This window comes from Microcaecilia unicolor, chromosome 3 (assembly GCF_901765095.1).
Source record: "Microcaecilia unicolor chromosome 3, aMicUni1.1, whole genome shotgun sequence".
Classification (NCBI taxonomy): Eukaryota; Metazoa; Chordata; class Amphibia; order Gymnophiona; family Siphonopidae; genus Microcaecilia; species Microcaecilia unicolor.
Window position 1 is genome coordinate 188,511,781 of NC_044033.1, and position 22,901 is coordinate 188,534,681.

Genomic DNA, 22,901 nt, shown 5'->3' on the forward strand with positions numbered 1-22,901 from the left:
GAGCCTTTGACAAACATATCCAGCCTCAGGAACCATTCCTCTTATTATTAGTTGAATGGTCCCTCTCTAGAGGCCACTTGTTTAGCTGAAAAACATCAAGACATTTAAGTGCCCTATCACCAAGGGTGCTATCCTTCTTGGTCAGTCACTCTGGCTGAACATAAGAATATACAAACACTTCACACCGTGCTCCTTTAAGTTTGTATAAACTTAGTGCTCTGAGTACAGATGGTGTTTCCCCTTTAAATAAAAAGATTTGAACATAAGAGTAGCCATACTGGAGCAGACCTATGGGCCATCCCGCTTCCAACAGTGGCCAATCTAGGTCACAAGTACCTGATAGGATCCCAAAGAGTAGCAAGATTCCATACTACTGACACCAAGGATAAGTAGTGGCTTTCTTCATGTCTACCTTATTAGCAGTTTATGCACTTTTTCTCCAGGAACTTGTTCAAACCTTTTTAAACCTAGATAGGCTAACTGCTGTTACCCCATCCTCTGGCAACGAGTTCCAGAGCGTAACTATTCATTGAGTGAAAAAATATCGGAGTGTCCCTAGTCCCTTTTTGAAAGAGTAAATAATCGATTTACGTTTACCTGTTCTACTCCACTCAGGATTTTGTAGACCTCTATCATATCCCCCCTCAGCCATCTCTTTTCCAAGCTGAAGAACCTTAACTAGGGCAGTCACTTGAATGCCTATGAGCAGGTCCGCCAAGAGGGGGGGAGCAGGGGGGACAAAATTCCCCAGGCCCGGGCCTCCAAGGGGGGCCCGGTGCCGCAGTCCCACCCTCCCTCCGTCATCAACCGTCTGCCACCAGGCCGGGCCCCCTGCATTGAAATCACAGCGCCTCTCACCTCCGTATGAAAGCGCTGCAGGCAGCAGCAGATCGCCTCCCTTCAGGCCTCTTTCGCTCCCGTGTCCCGCCCTCATCTGACGTAACTTCCACGAGGGCGGGACACAGGGAGGGAAGGAGGCCCAAAGGAAGGCAATCTGCTGCTGCCTGCAGCGCTTTCACACAGAGATGAGAAGCGCTGTGATTTCAATGCAGGGGGCCCGGCCTGGTGGCGGACAGTGGGGGGCAGTGGCGGGGCCCCGAGGGCAGCCTTGCCCCGGGCCCGGCCCAGTCTCTTGGCGGCCCTGCCTACAAGTCCACCAGCCAGGTGGGAGTATACAAACTTCACATTAGAAACTGCATTATAATTCTGCACTGGCTTGGGTACCTCCACTCATCTTCAAATTTGTTTGTTAACCTTAGTTAATCCCTTGTTTCACCGCTTCTGGTCCCTAAAATGACACATTGGAATAATATCAGAACAGCAAAACGTAACCCTCTGAAACATATCCAAAAAAAAGTCTCAAAGTCCTGCTCTACTGCCCTTATTAACCACTTGCATGTCTATTTTTGTCAAATCATTTCCATCAATGTTTTCAGCACTTTTGGAACATTGGAGAGGGTGAACTGGCACTGAAGATAAGGAAGTGGCTGGCATGGTATTATTCCCTGATTTCCCAGCTATGGTATCAGAACTCTTTCAGTCACCAGCAGAGGCGTAGCCAGACCTCGCAGTGGGAGGGGTCCAGAGCCCAAGGTAGGGAGGTACATTTTAGTCTGCTGCCCCACCACCACCCCTCCACCACAACCTCTCTGCTCCCCCCACCGCTCTGCCGAACCCCACAGCAGCAAATACCTTGGCTGGCAGGGGTCCCCAACCACAGCCAGCTGAAGCCTTCTCCAGTGCCGGTCTCCGGTGCCACCGCGTTCCCTGCCCTGCTTTCTCTTCCTCCTCGCGTCCTGCATGCTCCTTTAAGTGAAACTGAGCAGTTTCACGTAAAGGAGCATGTAGGATGCGAGGAGGAAGAGACAGCAGGGCAGGGAATGCGGTGGTGCTGGAGACCGGCGTTGGACAAGGCTTCAGCTGGTGGGGATTGGGGACCCCTACCAGCAAATCAAGGGGCCCAGATGAAATTTTGGGGGGGCCCCAGACCCCTGTGGCCCCACCTAGCTATGTCACTGGTCACCAGGCCCAGATAAGTTCCCAATTGCCTGCTCATTGATTGATGTGATACACAAACAAATGGCTAACTAAACAAACTAGACTCATGCTCTGCCTTTGAGCAGCAAAACAGATAGAAGATTTAAAAAGTTGACCCCTTGTCCCCCCCCCTCCCTTCCCTTTCCTGCCAGATGTAACCATTATACACATTGGAATGCTTACTGTTCAACACTCTTTATAACCATCTTGTTTATTATTTATTTATTAGGATTCATTAACCGCCTTTTTGGAGGTGGAATTCACTCAAGGCGGTGTACAGTAAGAATAGATCAAATATGAGCAATAGGCAATTACAGCAGTAAAAATATTCAGCAATACAAAGTATGGCATGATATACTACTTAATATGTAATAGAACATTATAATTGATAGTGAAGGGTAAAGCAAAGATGGAACATATAGCTAGGTAAGAAAGTAGGGAGAGTTAGAGAGTAAAGGTGAATAATTTACCTTACCAACCTGACTTCTGCCACACTCAAGAGAACCCCAATGTGAAATGAATGGGTTCTGAACTTAGTAGCCTCTAAATCTTCTGCAATTAAGGTGTGCGTCTGATAACTGTGTGCTGGTGCGGGTGCTGGGTTTCAAGAAGTGCAGTAGGTGGGTGTGTGCAGTGGTGTTTCTGGGGTCAGCGGGTTGCAGCTGTGGTGGTGGGACACCTGCACAGCAATCATTGATGCGCTGAATGCTTTGAAGGCTCACACTTTGATGGAGGTGGATGAGCGTTTAGAGGGGAGGCCCGGAAGAGATATCCCTGTCAGAAAGTCTTCAGGCACTGCACCCACTACCTGGACCTCATTGACCAGGAATGCCTTACTAGGTTCTGGTTTGACAGGAATGACATACAACACTTCTGTAACCAGCTACAACCCCTCCTCCAGCCCAGGACATGCAGGAAAAATCCTGTGCCAGTCTAGTCCACCTGAAGGTCACTGACTCCCTGGACTTTCTAGCCACCGGCACTTTCCAGTCAGTGCTAGCAGTTAATGCAGGCCTCACCCAGTCCACCATCTCCAACTGTCTTGTCAAGTTCCTCAATGCCTTCCTCACCCACAACTCATATTATATTACCTTCCCCACTACCGTCCATGCAGTCCAGAACGTGGTTCAGTTCTACGCCATGGACCACTTCCCTTCGGTCATAGGTGTCATTAACTGCATGCATGCCGCTAATTATGTTCAGTGGAAAATAAATCTGTTGGCTCAGACTGCATGCTATGGGAATATTCAATCACTGTTTCATTATTACTATCAAGTACTACATACTAATGGCATTTGTTTTAATTCATTTATCCAGTCCTTAGATGCACATGGTTTTGCTTTTTAAACCCAAAGGTTTCCTATGATAGCATTGTGCTTATTTGAATTAGTTTTTCTGTACAAGTTTTACTTGATTTGTCTTTATTTGAAATACAAATTTTTAAAACACATCTTGTCAACAAGGGACAGGGCTAGGTGGGGTGGGGCGGGGCTAGCTGGGGCAGGGATACCCACCAAACTGGTCTGCACAGGGCCTCGCAATTGCTAAGACCGGCCCTGATTGTGGAAGTGGTGTTGTTGGGGGGGTGGGGGAGTACAGTAAGAGGAACACAGAGGCATAGAAAGCAGAAATAGACGCTGGTTGATGATGGGCCTAGGTGGGGGGGGGGGAGGGGAAAGAAGGCACTTAAGCATTACAGATACAGAGGCCCTCCACCTAGCAAGCTGAGTGGCCCCACACCTGCCCACTAACCAGTATTCCATTGAATTGTTGGGACATGGCCCCTAATAACCAGACTTTCAGCATGTATTCTAGTGTACCTTCTTAACCTCTCCCCCACCTCTCCGAGAACCTGTACTACACATGGGAATGCTATCAATGAGGCCCCCCACACTGTCCCTGCTTGAGGAAAAGAGGGTGAAACAGAGAGAACAGCCAGCACAGCTTTGTTCGCCGACACTAACCTGACTCCCCAGCCTGTGCTGAGGTGTCCTGGTTTCCCAGGCTATGGATGCCCTCCTGGAGACGAAGACTGTGTACCATGGGCTCCATAGGGGTGAGGTTTACAGTGTCTGCACCCAGCAGGTTGACCCCAGCCTTGCACCTCACAAACCTCTTTGAGTTTCAAGTTTATTGCAATATTTACTACCCCAACCATCATGGAGATGTCTGGGCGGCTTACATTTCCTCTTACAGTCTTTCACCTCCCTATTTGCATGGTAGACATTAAGCTTGTTGCATATGGTGACCCATTCTTTTCCACTGGTATAAGTGCATATAGTTTGCCCCTTGGGAACAAAGAAATTTGCATAGCATGCCATGACCTCCTTGACAAGGAACTCAATGGAGAAGTGAGGAAAGGGATGAAATAAGGATTGCTTACCATTAGCTGTGGGTAAGGCTAGAGATTACCCACAGTCACCCCATAGTCCAGCATCTCCCCTTCCTTCCCTCTTCCCCTACCATGTCCAGTATCTCTCCTTCCCTCCACTTTACCTCTCCACCATGTTCAGCATTTCTCTTCCCCCCCTTACCTGCCTTCCATATTCAGCATCTTTCCTTCCCCCTGCTATCACAATCTTAACTCCAAACTCTGTGCTTAAACAAGAAATGCTGCACTGGGCCTTTAAAGTACCCACATACTCTCAAGGCCTGCAGCATCCTGTCCCCTCTAATGCAAACGCCTGTTGGAGAGGGCGAGATGCAGCCAGCCTTATGCATGCAGATACTTAAAAGCCAGGAGGAGTGGCCTAGTGGTTAGAGCACCAGTCTTGCAATCCCGAGGTGGCCAGTTCAAATCCCAATGCTGCTCCTTGTGATCTTGGGCATCATTTAACCCTCCATTGCCTCAGGTACAAACAGATTGTGAGTCCTCCTGGGACAGAGAAATATCCTGTACCTAAATGTAACTCACCTTGAGCTATTACTGAAAATGGTGTGAGCAAATCTAAATAAATAAACCACTGCTGCCTTGCCAGTATCACACTGACTCCTGCAAGCTCTGCCACCCTAGGCACATGCCTAGCTTACCAAGTGGCAGGGTTTACTTTCTGGCTAGGGTGCAGTTAAGCTTTTCAGACTCCAGAGTGGCAGGGGGGGGGGGTATTGTACTCTAGAACATCTTTTCCTGGCAGGCTGCAGGATGGGGAGGGAGTGAGCAGAGCTCCCTGGGCTCCACAGTTCTACTTCTCTTTTGTCTACAAATTTAAGCCCTGGCTGTGAAGCTATTTTACATCCACTAGATATGGAGACAATGATACAAAGCAGGGCAAGTGGACTTTTCTCAAGTCTTTTCTCACATTCTGTACCTATGGAAAACAGGATTGATGAGACCATGTCCACCCTAAAGCATCACAGAAAGGATCCCAGCCCTGAGGTGGGACTGCTGTTCATGTTTCACAGTCAGAGACAATAGGTGCTGAGTAGATTCTTAACAGCTTTGCAGACACTTGGTCTCCTGCTGGGTTCTCTAAGTCTTTCACAAAATCTTTTATTAGCAGGCTGTCTTGGTGCTAGGACTGTGAATGTCCATCTTCACAGAAGCAAAATCTTCTCACTCTAAAAGCTCTGCCTGCAAAAATAACAGTCCCACCCAACTTTCTCCTTCCTGTCTGTTCTCCTCTTTTACATTCTAATGTTCATAGGGTAAAGATTATCTAAGTTTCTATCTCCTCATTGCCAGCTCCAGCAGCCCATTCTCAGTTCTTCACATCTTGCCTCTTTCTCCTAGTTTTGGGCAGTTTCTCCTAGTCTGTACATATAGCCAAATAAGCCACATGGATAATGACAATATTCAGCTGCGATAAGGGCCATTTTTTTTTGTTACATTTGTACCCCACGCTTTCCCACTCATGGCAGGCTCAATGCAGCTTACATATTGTATATAGGTACTTATTTGTACCTGGGGCAATGGAGGGTTAAGTGACTTGCCCAGAGTCAAAAGGAGCTGCCTGTGCTTGAAGTGGGAATCAAACTCAGTTCCTCAGGACCAAAGCCCACCACCCTAACCACTAGGCTACTCATGGTTATATGACTCTTTATATGCATAAATGTAGGGGAATGCAGCACATCCTATAAGGGCATGTGTACTATAGCACAGAACTGCAAGAGGGGCGTAATGTCAGCGGAGGATGAGCAGCACTCCCAGTTATGCACATAACTCATACAATACTGGTCTATGGTTGGTGTATCTGTGGGGGCTTAAATGTAAGATAAACCAATGCCAAGTTACACTGGTATCTAGGCTCCCAGACTCTGTTACAGAACTGGCTCTCTGGAGACGTCCACTTAATTGTCTCCTGTATAAATAGCTAAGTGATTTAAGTTACAACAGCATTTTTTTCTGCCTCACTTAAATTGCTTAGCTATATGGACAGGAGTATCGCCAGTACCCATATAGCAAGACAGAATTCCTTCACTCTGCCCCATACTACACAGATAGGGGGAAATTCTATAAATAGTGCTGAACAGATGCACATAGCACATAGGTCATGCCTAACTCTGGGCACTGGACTTACACCTGATAGAAACAGGCGAAAATCTGGCACCCAAATTTAGGCATGGATCGGTACTATTCCATAACTTGGTGCCTAACGTTTGGGAACACCCAAGCCCCTCCCATGGCCACATACCCTTTTCAGTTGCGCACAGGAAAAATTAGGCGCCAAGTTATGGAATAGTACCGATCCATGCCTAAATTTGGGTGCCGATTGGTGCCAATTTCCTTTTTTAAGTTGCACGTGGATCTCGGATCCATTTGCAAATTCCAGCGCCCAATGTTCTGCAACCTATACAGAATCCAGGGGATAGTGCAAGGATGGTCAGTATGAATTTTTAGTGACACTATCTGTATAGTGCCATTGAAAACAGAAGATCAAGAAATTACACCTTTAGCGGTCGCTGCTAAACATTTAAGTGCCTTTAAAGAACCAGCCCAGTGTTTTTGATTCAGATAGTTCAGCTGGCTATTAAAATAGACAAAATCACTAGGACCCACTTTTGCTTTTTAGTGGATAATATTAAACCCACAGCAGTCAGCATTTTTTAAACGCTGGTCACCTCAGGTTTTTCTATACCTGAATATTCATGATGGACCAAACCCTGGTACTGGTGCTGAACACTCAAGTATTTAGCAGCTGCTGGAAGGTATCCAGAATCCACTACTCTTTTGGCATTCTGCCAGGTATTAATAAACAAACATACTCATGACCTGGATTGGCCCTGTTGGAAGCAGGATACTGGGCTTGATAGACCTTTGGTCTGTCCCAGTAAGGCATGGCTTATGTTCTTATGTTTGAAATCTATCTAGGTAGGTTAGGACAGCTATTTTTCTGACCTACCTTGCCTGGATAGTTATCCAAGTATCAGCACTGACTATCAGAGGTACCTTAGCTTTACCTGGCACTACCCGGATAGTGCCCTGGCAGTGAGACATGATATCCAGATGCCACAGGTATTGCTACCTGGAAAACTAACTTTAAATATTGACCCCTTTTTTTTTTTATTCATAAGTTTCAAACACCTGAAATCTTCTCCACTGTAGCTAAAGAGGTAGCTTTGAAAAAGGCAAGCTTGTATCTGAGACAGTCAAACGGGTGCTGCTGCTTGAACATAGGAATATAGAATCTGAGAGCAAATAAGGACTTCGGAACCCATCTGGTTTGCCCAACTTCATTCCTGCTGCTGCAATGCCATGGACCTCAGTTAGTTGCAGACTTTCCTAACACATCTTCATAGGAATCCACTATGCTCATCCAAAGCTTTTTGAATTGTTGGATAAAAGTAGTGTGGTTGCACTTGAATGCACATTAGCAAAGATTGATAAATAAAAACAAGAAAAAAATATAGAGGCTAATTTTCAAAGCACATAAAATACAATTGACTAGCTTTGGAGCAATAAAATTCCCTTCCTCAGGTCAGAAAGAGATAAGCAAAAAGAGCAGGCTCACCATAAAGGAAACAAATGCCATATTTTGTTTATTCCATTTTGATCCATTGGTCCAATAAAAAGGCATCACCTTATATTTTTTGTTTGGTTTTATCTGGTAACCTGTATTTCTTGAATACTGTCACAGTTTTTATCTGCACTGTCTCCCTCCCTGGGAGGCCATGCTGTGGGAACTAGGCTACATGCTACATTTCTCACTGAGCTGTAAGATGCCTTGAGTACTTTTTAGACAGGTGTGATTAAAAATACAAATTATGATAATGTGCCAGAAAGTGTGCACAGCACTGCTTTGTGATATGGAATGAGAAAATAAAGGGAAAACACAATGCAGAGATGTTTTGTTCTCTGCTCTAGTGCTTAAAATCGATTACCTTATAACCAAATACATCAGCCAGAGAGCAGCTCTGTATAAGTGGCTTCCTGATTGGTCACTTCGACTGCAACTACTTCCTGATTGGCTGCTATTCAATTCAAACTGCAACAGTCCAGGGAAGCTCATTTAAAGATCTCTCTGAAAGTGCAGCATTTTCTGCCTGAGTAGCACCCTATGCAGCAGCTTTATGTCACTATACACAGCTCAGTGACACTATGTGCTGCGGTGGCTAAGAAAGCAAATAGAATGTTAGGTATTATTAGGAAAGGAATGGAAAACAAAAATTAAGACATTATTATGCCTTTGTATCACTCCATGGTGCGACCACACCTCGAATATTGTGTTCAATTCTGGTCGCCGCATCTCAAAAAGGTTATAGTAGAATTAGAAAAGGTGCAGAGAAGGGCAACAAAAATGATAAAGGGGATGGGACGACTTCCCTATGAGGAAAGCCTAAAGCAGCTGGGGCTCTTCAGCTTGGAGAAAAGACGGCTGAGGGGAGATATGATAGAGGTCTATAAAAATAATGAGTGGAGTTGAACGGGTAGACATGAAGTGTGTTTACGCTTTCCAAAAATACTAGGACTAGGGAGCATGCAATGAAGCTACAAAGTAGTAAATTTAAAACAAATCAGAGAAAATTTTTCTTCACTCAAAAGTGTAATTAAACTCTGGAATTCGTTGCCAGAGAATGTGGTAAAGGTGGTTAGCTTAGCAAAGTTTAAAAAAGGTTTGGATGGCTTCCTAAAGAAAAGGTTCATAGACCACTATTAAATTGGACTTGGGGAAATATTTCTGGGATAAGCAGCATAAAATGTTTTGTACTTTTTTTGGGATCTTGCCAGGTATTTGTGACCTGGATTGGCCACTGTTGAAAACAGGCTGCTGGGCTTGATGAACCTTTGGTCTGTCCCAGTATGGCAATACTTATGTACTTATGTTTATTTCTCTGACACTACACACCTGTTAATAACACTTTGTAATGCCTAAGTGGTTTCCAGTCAGCAGGGAGAACTGCTTTACCTTGGTTTACTTAAACATTCTGTTAAGATTGTTCATTTCTCCCTTGGAGGCATTACCACCCGAGAGAACGTGACTACACTTGTTATTTGTGGGTTCATGATTTGCAGTCTCGCATTGATTTCTGGAGGGGGTTAATAAATCAGTTCTTCTGCAGGTTCGGGTTGTGGTCATTGAGCCTCAGCCATAGTCCGATCATGCCCCCGTCTGGATCTCTGTTCAAGAGGTCTCAAAGGTGCATGGTACTCCGTATTGGAGGTTTGATGAAAGTCTCCTGTTGAACCCACAGAATGTAAAACACTTGGAGATAGCCCTTAAGGAATATATAGAATTCAATGATCAGCTAGATGTCTCCCCTAGCATTTTCTGGGAAGACATGATGGCTGTAATGAGAGGGAAGATTATTTCTTTGGGGGCCCACTGTCTCAAATTGTGAATGCAAAAGCAAGAAGCTTTGAGACATCAACTGGCCCAGTTAGAACAACAGCATAAGTGTGCAGAGGGTGTCTCCTTACTTGGTTAGAAACTACTCACAATACCCTTCAAGATCTGAAGCTTGAGGAGATAGCAGAACAAATCCAATTTCTTCAACAGGAATATTTTGAAACTGGCAACAGAGCAGGCAGGCAGCAGTGGAAAACCAGGAATTATATTACCATGATCAAGGACCCCCCACCAAGGTATGGAGCATAGCGATCCCCAACAAATTAGTGAGATATACACCCACTTTTACCAAACTCTATATAGCCCCCCCCCCCCCGAGTCTTTAGCTGATGGAAGACGCTGTGGACGACTATTTGCACTGGGTGGATTTGCCACGGTTAACCCCAGGAGAGGTCACATTCTCAGCGCCCAATACAAAGGATGAGACCTTAAAGTCTATCAAGTCCCTGCCACTTGGTAAAGTCCAGGCCTTGATGGGTTTATTAACCATTTTTATAAATGTTTCCACTGACTTTTGGTGAAACCCTTAACAAGAATATTTAATAGCTTTTAGGATGGAGATGTGTTTCCCCATTCACGGCGGTTGGCCAGGGTGACACTGATTTTAAAACTGGGCAAGGATCCCACTCAGTGTGGTTCATATTGGCCAATCTCATTATTAGAAACTAAGGTGCTCACAAAACTTTTAGCCACTCACCTGCAGATATATAGGCCAAATAGCCTTGGCGGCGGCCTGGAAGCAAATTACTCTACCCACCCACCAACAACTTCTGCTAAAAGTAGATTATGTCTGCCCTATGTCTAACTTGATTGCCTTGCGACCCAACCAAGTAAAAAATTTCATCAAGGTTTGGGAGCCGTTTACCACCTAGCGAACTGAACATGGGGAACATGGGGATGGGTGACTGATATTTTTCCTTTGATGATTTTTTTTATCTCAGCCAGCTGTACCTACCTAGAGCAACTAGTTCTGCGGGTAGGAGGGGCTGGGATTTGAGCATACATTGCAGTGTCTGGGTTACTTGTTGTATTGTACCAAAGAGCGATGGCATGAATTTTGTTTCTAATGGCATGTTTAGTCATTAATTGATGCAATTGCTGTTGCTCTCTTGATTTCTGTGTACAAAATTTTAAAATAAAAAGATTGACGTTCATTTCATTTGTTCTCCTGTACCCTTTTCGCCCTAAAAAGGGACCCAAGGCAGTTTAAAGAATCTAATAAAATGCAATATTAATACACTACAGTACAAAATCCCTAGCACACTAATCTACTTGGTATTCCTGCTAGTCACATCACAGACTATAAAAATTAATGTATTCTAAATACATTCCCTCCTCTAATAAATAAGTTGTGTATGGTACCTTTTTATGGACTATCTAAAGCAGTGGTGTCTCATGCATATTTTTTATGCACCTAACCTCAACTATATGTTGCTGAAAAGTTTGCTTTTTAATTCTGTCTTTGAGGTCACCATCATCCTCCCTCCAAAGTCTCTGTTTTTCTTAGGTAGTTGCAAAAAGCAAGGAAGAAGGCAAAATGCTTACAATGTAACCTCCCAATAGAGCTGAGGTAATAAGGAAGGAGTGAGGAAAAGAGAGATACAAAAGCCAAGGAAATAAACTGCAGGAGGCTTTGTGCACAGCTTAGCACAGGGTTTTTGCACAATTTTATGCGTGATTATGTCAAAGCAGTTTAGTGCACATGAAAATTGTGTAAAAAGACTTGGGTAGACACTAATGCATTGCTAATTTAAATGCAACAGTAGTAAGGGCATTACCTTTTAAATCTGGATGCATACGTGTGCAAACACAACTTAAAAGGCTTAATCATGGTTTTCTAATGCTAGGTTGTTGTTGTTTTTTTTTTTTTTGTCTAAGGAGGGATAAAAAGTTTGCACAGTTTCTGTAGCTAGTGTTAGTGAGGTTTTGTGCCAGTTTATTTTCTTGCACCAGCCTGAACTACCTACAAATTTTCTCTTGGCTTTTAGAAGGGTGTGGATGGACAAAAAAAAAAACAAACCAGGATGAAGAGCTGAGGTGATTATGTCATCAAGTGAAGGGTTAAGGATGACCCACAGTTGTAATAATGGGCAATGCGCTTGACTGCAGAAATCAGCTGATACTATACCAATAATATCAATATGTGGAATATACATTTTGCATTTTAGACACTAGATATCACATCTAATATGCATAAGATATGCACTCAACACTCCTTCTGGTGTTGATGTAGTCATTGCAAAATATTGGTTCTGTTACTAACACACAGGTGAGTGCACGTTTCCACAGCCACCAATGTACTCTCTCAAGTTTGCCCGCAGTTTTTGCACACACATTTACAATTTTTTTTAAACTGCATTGGGTGTAAGCATTCTTTTTTTACACATGCATTCTGAAACTGCACAACTATAATGCATGGTTTATTATATTGGCCCCAGAGGATAACTAAACCAAGAAACATATGTTGACCAATATAGTTTCACTAAAGCTTGGCAACTCAATCTATAAAGTATTAAGGCGAAGAGAAGGATTTTTTTTCTTTTTTTAGAAAGGTCCTTTGACTTTACTCTTTTGACCCTTCCAGAGTTATTTAGCAACTCTGATTCTCAAGAGAAAATCTTCAGGAATGTGACCTCCCTCCTTACCCACCTCAACACACAACCCTCCCAAGCTGGCAAACATAAACAGACTCAATGGCCAAACAAAAACAAGAGACTTCTATACTAGTTGTGCTTAATGTGCTATCTATATCACAAACAGCTCCTACATACCATTCACTAACTCACCATATCTTACCATTGCTCATCCTATTGTCTGAATATGCGACTAGTACATGCATATTACTGCCTATGCAGTATACATTACATATTTCCAATATATGCAATGCCTATCTACACGATACACATCTCCCTAATCCTTTTAAATCTCAAGTATAAAGGGCAATAAATCCTTATCTGTTATTTTTATGTATTTATTCAAGGTCTCTTCGCGAACCGTGAACTTTGTCTAGCAGCGAGACTTTTGTGTCCCTCGTAAAGAAAACAAACACACCACGACAGGAAAACCTAATTACTATGCAAGGCCGGCATACTTATCTAGCAGTCAGACTGTTGGGATGCAATGTTTAATGCATGCATGGGACTAAAAACAGAGACGGAATTTCAAGAAAACCAGTTCTTCAGATTACTCCAGTCCTGCCTCTAGAACGACCGACCTGAAATTCTGCTTTTAGCAGTGCCAGGCCGGGCACTTTTTTTTTTTAGCGTCTCGACCACAGCCACACAGGCCTCACAAACCGCCTCAAAGTCCATCACTAGACTGTGGTCGAGATCTTGAAACTGAAAAAAAGTGCCCGGCCTGGCACTAATAAAAGCACAATTTCAAGATAGCAGGCTCAAAAGTTGTCCAAGGTGAAATATCACCCCCCCCCCCCCATAACACAAACCCCGAATACAGCATAACACGCTCACAAAAAGAAAATAACTGCCCGGCTACCCCCCCCCCCCCCTCCCAAATATTTTGAATTGCTGCACACAGCTCGAATGCCGTCTCTTGCAATATATTTGGACTGCATATTTTGGCTTGCTTTACTCATGCGTGTTCTGTGTTACATAGTGTGCATTACATAATAATGATGGCGTTGGGTGGTTTTTCACATACGTAGCCTTGCACTACATCCAGGATTTGTTGTTCTTTCCGCCGGAGTGTATGACCGCCGCTGCTTCTCCCACAAGCCCCACCCACCACAGTCTGCTGTTCCAAACAATGAATGGGTTTAAGGTAGCAAAAGGCGACTCTCACCGCGCAGGCGCATTGGCTCCAGAAAAAAGCCAATCGTTTCGTGCCATGCTGCCTCAACACCCGCCTCCACTAGACAAGCAGACCAATGAGGAGAAGGAGGAGGCGGAACCCCGCCAGCCGCGGCTGGGTATTTCATGGCGAGCCGGGTGGCCGGCGTCGAAGAATCTGAGTAATAGTAGTTAGCTTTTAGGCTAGACTAACGAATACACCTGCGGCAGGAGCGTCTTCTTTATTTGGAGCATTAGCTGGGTCCGTGAGCACGAGTCGTCGGTGCGTCGCACGGGTAGTACGAGAGTGCCGTTTGTTGTCATCACGTGACCCTGCCGCGAGGTGCCTGGCTTAGCCGCCTCTGCTTTTATTTTGTTTTTGCGTTCCTCCCTCGGCCGGTGGGAGTTTGGCGCCTGCGCCTCCAGCGGTTGGTCTTGTCGGTTGGGAAGCGTCTCGCGCCGCCGTCCTGCGGACATGCCTATGCCGAAGTTCCGTAAGGTGGTGATCCTAGGATACCGCTCAGTGGGTGAGTAACGCCGTGTATGTCTCTGGTAAGAGGGCGGCTGGGGAAGTCTCAAAGCGTACTCGGCGTGTCCATGTGGCCTTGTACTAGGAGAGTACTACTATCACTTTCATTGCTCCTCCTTTTCTGGGCTGCGTTTAGCGTCTACTAGATCGTGACTCGCCCCTTCCCGGCACGAGTTACTTAATTTCCATGCTCTAATAGTCTTGTGTTGTAGGCAGTAGAGGATGCGAGGGACGATGCCTTTACCGCTTTCTCACTGGGGTGAGGAGGTATTCCGGGAGGGGATGAGCTGCCTAAGGAGGACTTACTATCTTATGCCATTAAATGTGCTTTGCTGCTATATATGCACGCATGGTTTGTGCCTCGGCTTCTAATCGTCCCCTCCCTTGTTTTCTGAGGGGTCCAGTTCCTTGCTGCGAGAGGCTAGAGGAAATGACCTTTACCTCGAGGTTATCCTGGGCGCTGGCCTTAGTTTCCTTTGGGTTCTGGCTGTTTTAAAATGCTAATGTTTGCTGAACACTCGCCCGGGGAAGGGGGGGGGGGGAAGATGACGGATATCCTGGAGGCCGCAGGATATTTAACTTACCACCCCCCCCCCCCCCCAAAGAACATTTTATGCTCTGCTTACCAGAGCATAGCGGGTTTAAATTTGTGGTTCCTCGCGGAAACGAGATTGTCCTGAACGCGTGCGGAGGCTTCTCCTTACTGCCTCGCCGCGGTGGTCAGAAATGAATGGCAATGATTATTCACAGCACCCCCTTTTTTTGGGGGGGGGGGGAGCGTTGTATTTATCATGAAAACATGTGTTGTGTTAAAGATAAAATAGCTGAACACTAATACTTCAAAGTCCACGTTTATTTATCAGAGCGCCCATGCACGTGAAGTATGATTAGAGCTTCTACGGCTGTGGAGCAGAAGGGTTATTTTCTCAAAGTTTGCTGTTAAACAATCACTTGTGTATATTTGGAGGATGGGCTTTCTAGATAATTGAGATTTTGTTTAGTTCGGTTTTTTTTTTCTTCCTTGCAGGGAAATCCTCATTGGCCCTTCAGTTTGTTAAAGGACATTTTGCTGATGATTATGATCCAACTATTGAAAACAGTAAGTTTTAAGTTAGTTATTATGGAACATGTACATTTTTTTAAATCTGGTATATGGGTGAAAGGTACAGCTCTCCTCAAACTGTGGAAAAGTGCATTCTGATGCATGGAGCATACAAAATTTGAATAGGCTTTAGGTAGGAAGAAGGTAAAACCCAGATCTCCGGATTCTCAAAAAATCAGTCCTCTTCCAAAAAAGGAAGGAGCCTTTATGCTCCAGCACTCCTCCCTTCTCCTCTTCCCCCCTCCCTCCCAGAAGGGTTGCATCCTCCTGGACCTAGCACTTCCTCCATTCCTCCCAGAAGGGTTGCATCCTCCTGGATCTGGCACGCCCTCTTTCTCCCCTCCCCCCCCCCCCCCCCCCCCCCCAGAAGGGTTGCATGTCCTTGAGTCCACCACTCTTGTTCCAGAAGTGCTAGAGGACGCCCCCCCCCCCCAACACACTTTGTCCCAGAAGTGCTAGAGGACGCGCCCCCCCCCCCCCCCCAAACACACACACCACCACAATTCTCTTTAGAAGGGTGCATTCCAGGCACTGATTCTCTTTAGAAGGGCTGCAGCCATATTCATCCATGCATTTATTCCCTTTCATCAAGCTCTCATTACCCCCAGGGGGCTGCATTCACCTGGATCCAGCATTTTTATCTGAGGGGAATGAGTGCTGAATGCATGTGGCTGCAGCCCTAAAAAGAATCATTGCCCTGGAGAATAACAGCCCTTCTAAAAAGAATTTTTGCTGGATCCAGGAGGATACATACCTTCTAAAGAGAACTGGTACTGGATCCAGGAGTCTGCAGCCCTTCTAAAGATAACTAGTGCTGGCTGCAGCCTGCCTGCAGCCCTACTGAGAGAAAACTTGCAGGATCCAGGTAGGGGCTGCCATTCTAGGGTGGAATGAGTGCTGTGAGGGGGAAAAGTGCTTGATCCAAGTGGAAGCTTCCCTTTTGACAGAAAACAGTGCTGGATTCAATTGGATGTAGCCCTTCAGCGGGAAGACTGTGTTGGATCTTGGGGGATGCTGACCTTCTTAGAGAAAACAGTGCAGGATCCAGGTAGATGTCATTTTTTGGGAGCGAATGAGTGCTGGATCCAGGGACATGTATTCCTCCTGGGAGAAACTGTGCAGAATCCAGGTGGATACAGCCCCACCGAGAGAAAACAGTTCCTGATCCAGGTGAATGAGTGCAGGATCCAGAAGGCTACATCCTTTGTGAGAGAATACAGTGATCCAGGTAGATGCAGCAATGTTTGGGGTGAATGAGTGTTGAGTCCAGGTATGTTGGGAGATGAATGGTGGATCCAGGGGAGAGCTGCCCTTCTGAGAGGAAACCAATGCTGGTCCAAGGTGATTCTTGCCCTTTATAGAAGAATGTTTTAGGTACAGCACATTGGGGTTATGAAAATGAGTGGAATGTGGAGCAGGAAGGCTTCCCTTGTTTGGAGAAGGCCTGCAACACTGCAAACAAACTAGTGATCCTATTTCAAGGTGGTACTCTGAGAATCTGGATTTTACCCACACCCCTTTAGGCATTTGACTTTCTATGACTCTAGATGGCCAAATATCTATAGATAATCAGAGATTTGAAATGGTGTCTACTAGTGGTTACACTAATATTGGTACAAAAAATTTAGCAGCGAGTCATAGAATATCAAGTGTGTGTGAAAATATTTTCTTCAAAGCTCAGTTGTGAGATTTCACCAGCAAGTGTGGCTGCATTTCCCTTGCATAGAACCCCTGTTACAGATCAGTAAATTTGCTTTCTTCCTTCTCTCTCCCAGCTACTCAATTTTAGTTTACTTATTAGTAAATCAAATTACAAAGTATCATATAAGACAACTTAGAATACAACCACGGAAAATAAAATCGGACAAGGAGATAAGGCAGCTCTTCTGTTTTCTAGTCACCTAGAGTGAGCTAACTAATTAGTGGTCTTACTTTAATGTGTTGGCATAAAGGGGAGACATCCATGCACATGACCAGTCCTGGAATATCTCTTTGCCGGGCAGGTTTTCAGGATATCAACAATCAATATGCATGAAAGAAATTTGCATATAATGGATGTAGTGTATGCAGATCAAGTTCAAGAAAACAGCAAGGCAAACGATCAGCAAAATCCAACGTGGAAAATGAGCCAGCAGATCAGTATAACATCCAAAATATTTTATTACATACCGTATATGACAGTTGCCTGACACAGGCCATGTTTCGCCCAAAGAAGGCTCTGCGTCAGGGGCTATAATAAACATATCAAATTATAGGATCTGATCATTATAAAAACAAGTAAATATGTGATATTAAAAATTACAAATATGTAAAATATAAATTAATAAAATATACATGTAAAACAGACATGAATTAACTCAATTTAAAAATGGATAACATTTGAAACAAAATATATTAATATATTGATCAAATGAATTAACATAAGAAAAATATACCAAAATATAACACAAAAATGTGTGTGTATATGTGTATGTATATATATATATATATATATATATATATATATAATATAAAACCAGCAAAGAAAGGGCACAGGTGCAACATATCTATTCAAAACTTATAATAGGGAAAAAAAACACATACCTAATCTGTATCTTTATGAATAAGAACTAAAAAAAAAACCAAAAAATTTATAGGAAAATATAAATATATAAATATTATGTAAATATTTTGCTTGTATCACTAGATAAATTAAAAATAGGAAAATATGAAAAATAAAAACGATGAAAAAAATAATATAAAAAAAATACCAATTCAAGATGATGGATGAATAGTAAATAAAAATATAACTAAACCTAACAAGACAACATATGAATGAAGTTGAAATTAGTGTATAATACAAATTGCTTATCAGGACAAGGAAATAAGAAAATTTAAAAAAAAACCCAGCACAAACAGCGTGTCCCTAAATGACAAAATTGTTAAAAAAATAAGAAAATAATAAAAAAATTGTAATGTGCAGATCTGTGAAACACCTTGAATAAGAAAATGCGATTCAAATGCCAACAAACCGGTGTCATATAAACTTGATTGTAATCAAATATGTGCTTATTGATATATAAATCAAGTTTATATGACACCGGTTTGTTGGCATTTGAATCGCATTTTCATATTCGAGGTGTTTCACAGATCTGCACGTTACGATTATTTTTTTTTTCTTAATTTTGTCATTTAGGGACACGCTGTTTGTGCTGTTTTTTTTTTTTTTTTTTTTTTTACTTATTTCCTTGTCCTGATATGCAATTTGTAAGTATTATACACTAATTTCAACTTCATATGTTTTCTTGTTTTATATTTTTATTTTTATTCACCATTCATTATCCTGCATTGATTTATTTTTCATATTTTCCTATTTTTAATTTTATCTAGTAGTACAAGCAAAATATTTACATATTTATATATATTTTTGTTTTTTTTAGTTCTTATTCATAAAGATACAGATTAGGTATGTGTGTTTTCCCTTTCTATTATTTTATTATACATTTTGAATAGATATGTTGCACCTGTGCCCTTTCTTTGCTGGCTATATATATATATATTTTCTTATGTCATTGTTTCATTTGATCGATATATTTTTTTCAAATGTTTTTATCCATTTTTAACTCTCATTGTTAATAATTCATGTCTGTTTTACACATATATATTTTTTACATATTTGTAATTTTTAATCACATTTACTTGTTATAATCAGATTCTATAATTTGATATGTTTATTTATAGCCCCTGACGCAGAGCCGCCTTTGAGCGAAACATGGCCTGTGTCGGGCAACTGTCTTATATACGGTATGTGTAATAAAATATTTTGGATATTATACTGATCTGGCTCGTTTTCCATGCAGATCAAATTCATGCATGTTCATTGTAGATATCCTGAAAACCTGACTGGCAAGGGGTACTCAGGACTGGACTTGGAAACACTGGCCTATACTGAAGGACTTCTGCACACAGAACTGCTTCTGTAATCACCTCTGATGCGAGAGCTCTCAGAGAATGCATTTAGCATTTCATACTCCAAATGTGTAGCTCTTTCCAAACTTGTCTGTGCATAACAGCCCATCCCTGGTATAAAAAAAAAAATTACCCATCCCTGGACATGGTGAAAATATCTCCACTCACATTGTTTGAATACTTGATTCCTGTGTCAAGTTATAGCCCCAGAAACAAGCTGAAGATAGCTAGAGAACTAGTAGTAAGACTTCTAATTTTTCATGAATATCATTTAAATTGTTTTTCAGCCCTGAACAAGAGTTTGATGATAGGTGAAGACGAATTCCAGTTGCAGCTGGTGGACACAGCTGGGCAGGTGAGTTTGAAGGTTTATGGGATGATGGGCTGGACTAACCTGAGTTATAAACTCCACCTTCTGGCTCAGTCAACAGCATAATTTGTGGTGCAGGCTTGCTGTCATGTCTAGCTTTTTTTCTATTTTAGTTGTAAATGAGATTATCATAGCTCATCTATATATATAAAACTCGCCCTCAACGTTCTGAAGACAGTGACATCAGTGAAGCCAAGCCCTGACTTCCTTCAGAAAAGTTCGTGGTGGTGAAGCCACCAAAATCACTCCAGGCCCCGCCCTCGAGGGCGGAGCAATGGCAGAACGAAGAGGTTGGGAGGCGGGGGGGGGGGGGGAATTGTTCTGGGTCATGATGTTGAGGGCGGAGCAATGCCAGAACAACGAAGGGGGAGGGAGGAAGGCGGGGGGGTGTTGCTGACGAAAACCTTGATGGCAGAAAAACGAAGGGGTTCACAGGGAGGGAGGCGGGGGGTTGTGAAATCGCTCTGGGCCCCGCGTCAAACATCATGACGTTGAGGGTGGAGCAATGGCAGAACAATGAAGGGGTTGGGCAGGTGGGGGGGGGGTTGTTGGCGACGAAAACTTTGCTAGCGCCCGTTTCATTTGCTCAGAAACGGGCCTCTTTTACTAGTATTAGATAAGGGCTATGACATGGAGTCTTTTACAGCTTTGTGATATGTGCAATCTAGCTTGAGAGTATAGAATGAGTCTCATGCCTGTATGACTGAGTATTTTCAAAGGTAGATGCCTTTTCCACATTAGAGATGCATTATCTAGACATACTGTAGATCAGACTAACTATTTTAGTAATGCTGCTTTCTCTTCTCTTCTTAGGATGAGTATAGCTTGCTGCCTCATTCCTTCGTCCTTGGTATCCATGGATATGTGTTGGTTTACTCTGTCACTTCATTCAAAAGGTAAGAACTGTTTGCACCTCTTCTAAAACAGAAAAGTTAACACTTCAGATTATTTCATGGAAGATTGCAGGAGTGGGAATTTTTTTTCCAGACTTCTAAAATCTGCCTGCAGCCAATGAAGGCCTGTGGAAGACTGCTCTTTGTGAGATGCACAGGTGTGGCTGGAGGCATAATAGAAATAAAAAATGGAAAGGGATGCTCAGGGAGAGCTGCTTCAGTAGTTTTGTGTTTGTCTTCCTCCCCCCCACCCCCCCCCCCCAAAAAAAAATTCTGTGCCAAGAATATTTCTGTTGAAAGGTATTGTGCCTTTGCATGTGGGGCGTTGTTAAAACAAACAGCTGTACCAGAAAGAAGCTGCATGTTTTGTGGCCCCTGGGCCTACAAGGGATTGCCTGAGGGCCTTCCCTTTCTGCTGACCCTGAACCTTCAGAACATTTCCCTGTTCTAAGTTTTTGGCTCGGTCTATATTCTGTGTTCAGTCCTGAGAACTGTACTTGGGGTACAGCACTACTTGACTTTGTACAGGGAGGAGTCAAAGGTGGACCAGATTTCATATTAAGCACTGAAACTATGGTTTCAGCCAAAAATGCCAATGCAGAAAGGGGGTGGGGGTGTGAGTTTCTGTATCTGCCAAAATGTTGCGGCCAGTTTCAGTTAGGATTCAGTTTTGGTCAAGCTCTGCGTTTAAATTGCTCTGTTCAAAAGGGTGTTAAATGCAACCATGGAATTTGGTTTAATTTTTTGTTTTTTTTCCTTGTAGCTTTGTAATTGCCAAGATCATTCACAGCAAGCTGCAGGACCGTAGAGGCAAAGGCTTGTAAGTTTTCTTTTCTTGTCACTGGCTTGATTGTAAGTATAATGTAGTGAGATTAAAAAACACCTCGAGTCTACACAGCTTGAATATACAAAACAATATGCTGGGACTGGCATTAATTTAGGTGTTAGGACAGGCAAGCTGAAAGAAGGAACTAGTACCCTTGATCTGGATGACATTATGCAATTGTATTTGTCTGTAGGATGCCTATTGTCCTGGTTGGAAATAAGACTGACCTTGCTTCTCAAAAGTAAGTATGAGTAGACAGTATGCTTAAGCTTTGAAGACCTTTTAATGTGATCACACCTAACACTTTTTTTTTTTTCCTCTTCAGTCGAGAGGTTAAGGTAGAGGATGGAAAGAAGCTGGCAGATAAGTGGGGTGCAGCTTTCATGGAGGCTTCAGCTAAGGATGGAGAGGTAAATACATCCTGAAAGATGGAGGGGAAGCAACTTTGTGGCTTGGTCCTTAACATAAGTATTGCCATACTGGGACAGACCAAGTCCATCAAGCCCAGCATCCTGTTGCCTGTTTCCAACAGTGGCCAATCCAGGTTACAAGTACCCAGCTCCAGCATGCTGTTTACAACCGTGGCCAATCCATGTTACAAGTACCTAGCAAGATCCCAAAACAGTACAAGTACATTTTGTTACTTATCCTATAAATAGTGGATTTTCTCCACATATCCAAACCTTTTTTTAAACCCTGCTAAGCTAACTGTTTTTACTACATTTTCTGGCAAAGAATTCCAGAGTTTAATTACACATTTGAGTGAAGAAATTTTCTGAGACTTTTAAGTTTACTACTTCATTGCGTGCCCCCTAGTCCTAGTCATTTTGGAAAGAGTAAACAAGCGATTCACCTCTACCTGTAGACTTCTTCTCATAGCCACCCCTCAGCTATCTTTTCTCCAAGCTAAAGAACCCTAACTACTTTAGCTTTTCCTCATAGGGAAGTCATCCCCCCCTTATTGTTGTTTTTGTTGCTGTTCTCAGTACCTTTAAGTGACAACTCTGTGCTAGTCCTCAATTTTGTTTTTAGTTAAAATGTTCAGCTGTTCTACTCCCATACTACTAGAGGCTTCTAAGGCTAAAAGCTCTTAATGTCTGTTTTGACTATTTGACAATCGTAAAAGTTTTTTATTGTGCCTGACAATTCCCACAGTGCATTTTGTTTTGAAACCTGTTTTACCAAGGGTTATCTGAAGAGTTAGAAGATGGGAGTGAGAGGTGTTTTTTTGAGCAATACCTTGCTCTCTTTTCTTGTTTTGGTGTCTTTGCAAGGTTTGAAGAATTCTCAGAGGACAAGCAGGCCTATAATTCTTGCATATGGCTAATGCGGGCCCAGGTTACCAGTCTGGAGCTTGTAACAAGCTTAAATTTAGGTCTTCGAATGTTGAGATGACTCACTTCACATGCATGTGCCTTCCCACCTACCATGAGAACATGGGATAGCAGGTTTCTGGGTTTTCTTCCCCCCCCCCCCCCCCCCCCCCCCCCAGTGAGGAAAGGATGTGTTTTGTTTCCACTCCTTGCAGTTCAAAACTTGGTATTTTTGTCTTCCCCTTTTTTTTTTTTTTTTTTTTAATGCGTTTTAGGGTTTTTTACTCCTTCTCTGTTGGGGTTTTTTTTTT

At 43.2% G+C, this 22,901-nt stretch overlaps 1 protein-coding gene across 2 annotated transcripts in view; it reads left to right on the plus strand.

Annotated features, from left to right (window-relative positions):
• The first annotated feature begins 13,766 nt into the window (after positions 1-13,766).
• Positions 13,767-22,901, plus strand: part of RHEBL1 (RHEB like 1) — a 68,175-nt gene continuing 59,040 nt past the window's right edge. The window contains exons 1-7 of one of the 2 annotated variants that reach the window (XM_030195250.1): positions 13,767-14,136; positions 15,166-15,237; positions 19,476-19,543; positions 20,372-20,454; positions 21,215-21,271; positions 21,471-21,518; positions 21,603-21,687. In XM_030195250.1, the coding sequence (XP_030051110.1) occupies positions 14,085-14,136; positions 15,166-15,237; positions 19,476-19,543; positions 20,372-20,454; positions 21,215-21,271; positions 21,471-21,518; positions 21,603-21,687 (465 nt within the window). In that variant the 5' untranslated portion in view covers positions 13,767-14,084. The remainder of the gene's footprint in view (positions 14,137-15,165; positions 15,238-19,475; positions 19,544-20,371; positions 20,455-21,214; positions 21,272-21,470; positions 21,519-21,602; positions 21,688-22,901) is intronic. The other variant, XM_030195249.1, reaches the window with a different exon arrangement.